This window comes from Cryptomeria japonica, unplaced genomic scaffold (assembly GCF_030272615.1).
Source record: "Cryptomeria japonica unplaced genomic scaffold, Sugi_1.0 HiC_scaffold_48, whole genome shotgun sequence".
Lineage (NCBI taxonomy): Eukaryota > Viridiplantae > Streptophyta > Pinopsida > Cupressales > Cupressaceae > Cryptomeria > Cryptomeria japonica.
In genome coordinates, this window is record NW_026728870.1 from 571,873 (window position 1) to 578,153 (window position 6,281).

A 6,281-nucleotide genomic window follows, 5' to 3' on the forward strand; every position below is an offset into this window, starting at 1 on the left:
TCTAGTTGATGCTCATAGAGGTGAAGCATTGGGCCTTCTCAGGAAATCACCTGAAGGGAGACCTCCTGGGAATAAGCTTAATGATTACGTATTCTTGGAGACAAATTTAATGTTGTAATAAGTTGGGCGAGGGTAAGATTTGACTGTTATTTGAACTTGATTTTCTTAAAATGTTTCATCAACACAGTACTTGAACAACGATTTTGATTTTCAAATAAGTTATTGGCATTAAACAAAATCCACTAGTTGTTGTGAGTGGACTATGTGTACATTTATGTGAGTATTTGTTATGTATATAATTGACATACTAGAACATCTTATCACTATTGTAGAACAAGAAGGAACATTTATATAGGAACATTTTGAATAGAGGACTTACCAAAAATTAATTTGACATCAAAATGTTTGCTTGCTTCCAACTAAAGTTGGTTCTATGAAGATGCTCAATGTAAAGTTTGTCATTTTAGACTCGGTGATCTCCCCTTAATATATACAAACACCACCAGCCTTTGAGCATAAAAAATCACATAACGGAAAAAAAAAAGAAGTAGTAAAGTACAACCAACAAAATTAGATCTATGCCTTAGAGAACATATGTAATACTAGGGGAAGAGCACGAATAGATAACATAGTTCCAAGAACCGTCACCTTATTGTTATGTTGACCCCCCAATAGCCTTCATAGTGAAAACACCATTAATAAATTTATTTTGTACCAATAGACGATCTTTTTTTGTAATTAATTGGCCCATTTGTGAACAACTATTGGAACATTTGTCCCATTTGTGCACCACTATTGGAACATTTGTGCATCGCTATTTGGACATTTGTCAACAAGTACTAGCAATTTTGAGTTGACGGTTACTGGAACATCTTTAGTTAGGTATCAGGCGACACTTTGAAATGTGTACTTTTTTACCTTTGTGCGCATAACTGATTCCAGAGCATGCATCGTTACTACCCAGAAGCCAGATCAATAGCTATAAGCAGTTAAGTCGCATACGAAGATGACTAAAAAAAACCAAAATACGACATACCCTTTAGGATCTATGGGTGCGCGAAGTTAGCTATAACGACTACTGGTGCTCTTCCCTATGAAAATACCCTAGAACAAATCTGATATAATGAACAAATTTAAGTTACATATTTTCCTTCATCAGATCTTTAGAATCAATGTCACATCAAACACATTTCCACACATCTTCCATAGAACTACATATACTTTTATTTGCAATTACTCTCTTAACATTTAATATTTCAATCCTCACTCTAAATTAATTAATCTAACGTCATTTTTACTTATGTGTGCGTCTTGTTGTATTAGACTAGACTTGTATAGGAATAGGTAATTATGGCCATACAAACGTTATCATCCCAAAATTCAATAGTTTCTATTCTCTTAGTCAAAAGACACGCCTGTTATGCCTTATAAATATATTTGGAAAAAGAAAAGAAAAGCAAACTAACTCGTACTCTGCTGTTATGCCTCCTTGTATCTGCGCTTGTGAGAAAAATATTTAGGCTGTTTCGAAATTTCAATTCAGTCCACTAAATCAGTTGAGAGGTTTTAAAAGGTGTGGAAAGTATTCACATTCACTGAAAAGCAACTCTTTACAGTTAAAATCCATACAAGGTCTGCAACAGGAATTATGTTCTACATATTCTCTTTATTCTCTCTTTTGCAATTTTTCCTAGACTTGTGATTGGGATAGTTAGCAGATTCAACACACTTTAACATGCAACTGATTATCATTTCCAATGCAGAAGGATGGAATCCCAGCAGTTACAAAGAGAATTTCCTGCCTCTGAGGTATGAATACTATACCATCTTGTTATTCTTATAAAGTGGTTCTGGGTTTGGATCATTTGCGTTGGGCTTGGAGTTTATTTCATTAACACTTTTGGTTTGGTAGGTTGCAAACGAATTTGTGAACCAGTATTACTGTGTTCTAAACAACTGTCCAGATAAGCTATACGAGTTCTACAAAGATTGCAGCACTATCACCCGCCCTGAACCCAATGGTCAATTGTTGCATGTAACAACCCTAGAAGTAAGTCAAATATTGCAGTAGATTCAGTGTATAACAGTTTCAAATCATACAAATTCATTTTTGAAATACAATATTACCATATGGCATGCAACTACAAGATACCTTCGAAGTTTAATTTTTATCCATGGTTTAAGTTTACATTTCTTTATTCAATCAAATTTGCAGACATAATGTTGTTCTTGTTTTGAATGGTTGTTACCAACAGGCTATTAAAAACAATATAGTGTCTTCGCTCAATAAGGGAAATGCGGTTAAAATAGGAACTGTGGATTCACAAGAAGCTTATAATGAATCTTATATCATACTGGTAACTGGGATCATATTAGGGCACGAGAATGTCGAAAGAAAATTTGCCCAGTCTTTCCTTTTAGCACCACAGGAGAGAGGCTATTTTGTTCTAAACGATGCATTTCGGTATTTGGAAGAATCCCAGTATTCAGAAGACAAAACTTATATGTCGGCTAATGCTGTTTGTGATGAGCCTTTGCAGGAAGGTAAAATGGTCTCTTCTTCTATCTTTCAGTATTTTTCGATGTAGAATCTTCTTTAATCGCAGCCTTTCTGTGTCTTAGCAGAGATAGTTCCTGCAAAAGAAATTCAAAGATTTGAATCACAACCTTCGAAATTGGAAAATAAACATGCTACTGAAACTGTTGAGAATGAACAACAGCTTAAGGATATTGAGAAAACTATTTCACCACCAGAAGAAACAACAAAAATGAGTTTTCTAGCAGTTGTAAGTATAAACATTTTGAATGCACGTCGAGCACTTCAAAGCCCTTTCATACATTGAGCGTTTGTAGAATATGATGTTACTGATATTTTTTTCTTTGAATGTTCAGCTTTTGAAAGAGAACCCACATCCTATTCAAAGGCCAACCGTTGTGGTGAAATTTCCAATAAATACCGGACTGAAAGCAAATGTACCATCACAAGTACATACAACATCACAATCCTTGAACTCTAATTCTCGAAAAGCCCCAGGTTAGCATAATCTTCCCTTCACCATTTTTTAATTGTATCTTTCAGGTTCTTAATTTCTCACTAACCTTGAAATCCCATATAACTTACAGTCAATGAGAACTCAATCCATTTAAGAAATTTGCCATGGAATTCTACAATTACTTTGCTTGAAGAAGAGTTTAAAAAATATGGTTCTATAAAGCCCGGTGGAATTCAAATCAGAGCCAACAAGGTATGTTTTTGAAAACAAATCTCGCTTGTTTTCTGCTCTTTTCCTTCTGTAATGTTTAAATACTGTAATGCAGGAAAAAAACTTTTGCTATGGTTTCATTGAGTTCCAATCATCAACTTCTGTGGAGAGTGCTGTAAAGGTACTTAATTTGTATCGAATTATTTAGTGTTATTAGATATTGTATTTATCTTTATTTTCATAAAACTTGTATTTATATTTTGTAAGCAGGCATCTCCTATTGTCATCTCTGGGCGTCGCGTATATGTTGAAAAGAAAAGGTTGGCTGGTTTCAGAGGAATTTCGCAAAGCCTTAATTAAGTTATTATCTATTCATATAATGTAATATAGTCTTCAAATATAATTGTTTTTCTCTGCTCCTACTGATTGATTTCTACCATGGAAAGACAATATTCCAAATGGCGTAAAGAGAGGAGGCGATCGTCAAGGACGCAATGGCTATGCAAGAAATTTCTAACTTGTATTTCCGAGAGCTTCAAATGTACAGAAGAAGTACATGTTTTTTATTCATACTTGGTCTAATCTAAAGCAGTTTACCCCGTAGAGGCATAACCAGTATGAACAAAGGCAAAGGCATAGGCATGGGAGAGCATAGACAATAATAGAGTCACCTTGCCCAGATTGAGATAGAGACCCAGCAAGGGCGGATGGAAACTCTGCAGCTGGTCATGAATTTGGAACCACGCTGCAACTGGAAGGGATCCTGAGCAAGGTGCTGGCTCCGAAGCTGGTTTTACTGGGTCTCGAAAGCCAATCGCTTCTGATGGTGATTTGAAATTTCGAAGAATCATCAATGTAAATGTAATTAGAACTCTGTATGGTTTGTTAAAGAGTTCTATTTTTGTTATCTATATATAAAATTTTGTTATATCTTATACAATGAAGGTTTGAAATATGTCAAATGTATAATCTACATCATATGTCATGAATATTATAAAAGGTATAATCTACATCATATGTAATTAGAACTCTGTATAGTTTGTTAAAGAGTTCCATTAGATTCTCTCTTCCACACCTTGTTTTACGTTTTATATTATTCTATTTTCATAATATTCTATGTTTTATATCTTATTCAAAGATATTAAAGGTTTTAAGGATATTTTATTGGTGATATTAGATGGGTCAAATGTGAAAAATAGAGAATTGAATGGACCATATCATGACTACCAACTTTCATAAGATATATTAGATGAGAAAATATTCGAATCATATACTAAAATCTGTTAATGAATGTTTACTTGAATAAATAAAACTTTAAGAGTTTCTTATAATACAAGGAATAAAATTGGTCATTTGTTGAGATGAAAAATTAGAAAAGGATCCGAAAGGAAGTTTATTGTGGTGTATGTAAATAACGAAAAATTGAAACTTGGTATATTACTATAAGCATGGAAATAGACCTTTGTATACAAAAGAAATGATAGATTCCTAGGATTAGAAAAAAAAACACTAAACACGCAAGATCATGTTTGCTAAGTTGAATAATAGGATTATAATCATAACGAAGGGAATTATGTGAATTATGTTGTATTATAGATTCTAGATTAGGTCTTTTTGTAAAATTTATTAAGGTGATCACTCACAAGAAGGTGGTCAAATAGAGAACCACAAAAGTACTATAGATTATACGTGATATTATCAATAATTGTATTATTTAAGCTAAAGTAGATCAATATTATAGAAGTGGGGTAAACTTTAGGGCCAAATATAATGATACGGGAAAAAATTTAAATAAAATTTTATAAAATAAATCTATTATAATAGTTAAATTTATAACTTGTATATTTTTAGAGCTTGAAATGTATAGAAGAAGTATCTGTATAAAATGAATGTTAGAAATATGTCAAATGTATAATTATTAGAAAATTGTAGTTAGATAATATATGTATAAATTTGTTTTATATAAATTATAACACAAAATAAATTAATTTTTTTAATTATATAAATTTATATTTTTTTTAAATTGTTTTTATTTAAACTTTGTTTCGCACAATATTTTTTTGTAAAAGAAATGATTTAATATGTTGAAATGATTATATACCATTTTATTGATGACATACTTACCTACCATGTTATGATTTTTTTAAATAATATTTAATGTTAAGAAATGTTATGATTATCTTACATCATAAATTTTTATGTGCTAAATTACACAAGGGAGTGAATCATTTAGTAGAATATCATTTGAAATAGTACACTACAATAAAGGCTTGCAACACCACGTATGAGCAACTGAAATAGTACACTACAATAAAGGCTAGTTATTTAGATTATTTATAGACATGGCCCTACTAATGGTATGTCTAATCAAAACCTTCCATTGTTCTTCTCTGCTAAGAGCTTTGACTATCCATTGAGAAGCTAATGCATTGCCTTTCCATCTTAAATCCTTTAAGCCGATTCCTCTCATGTTCTTCTCATAGTGCACCAACTCCATTTCATAGCACGGTTCTTTCTCCCACATTTTCCATTAGACCAAATGATCTTTTGGATATAATTAAACTTATAATTGCTTGAATTTCGTGAAGATGTATAATAAATGTTGTAGGAAGATACTTTGACAAACTTGAACCCTCCCTCCAATGATGAGGTAACTCTCCCTCCAATGGTAAGGTGGTGCTTATATATTCTATTTCCTTAAATTTTATCAATTTAACTTCTAACCCACTCTCACATAGCTTTCTGCTTGGGCTCTACTTCAAAAGGTATACCAAGGTATCTAATCAATTGGTTAGGTCCTTCCTACCTAAAGGAGTATTTATCTAACCAAATTGGGGGTTCCTCGTCCCATTCTAGGAGAGTAGATTTAGCCATTGAGATATTTCCACCAAAGGCTTCACAGAATAGCTCTAGTTTGTACAAAAGTGCATTTAGATTTTCTTCTTTCAATTTAGTTAAAATTGTGGTATCATCTGCAAACTGAATGTTAGAGAGATTTCTTCCATTGGGTAACTTAAATTCATCCACACCCGAGGAGGTTGAGTAATCTCTTAGGATATAATAGAGAGCATCAGCAAC

The 6,281-nt window shown here is 32.5% G+C and overlaps 1 protein-coding gene across 1 annotated transcript; it reads left to right on the forward strand.

Moving 5' to 3' along the window:
- The first annotated feature begins 1,767 nt into the window (after window positions 1-1,767).
- LOC131862583 (nuclear transport factor 2-like) lies at window positions 1,768-3,563 on the forward strand. Its single transcript, XM_059215065.1, has 8 exons — window positions 1,768-1,809; window positions 1,913-2,050; window positions 2,256-2,544; window positions 2,626-2,786; window positions 2,893-3,034; window positions 3,124-3,245; window positions 3,319-3,384; window positions 3,474-3,563. The coding sequence occupies exons 1-8, from the start codon at window positions 1,768-1,770 to the stop codon at window positions 3,561-3,563; spliced, it is 1,050 nt and encodes a 349-aa protein (XP_059071048.1).
- The last annotated feature ends 2,718 nt before the right edge of the window (window positions 3,564-6,281 follow it).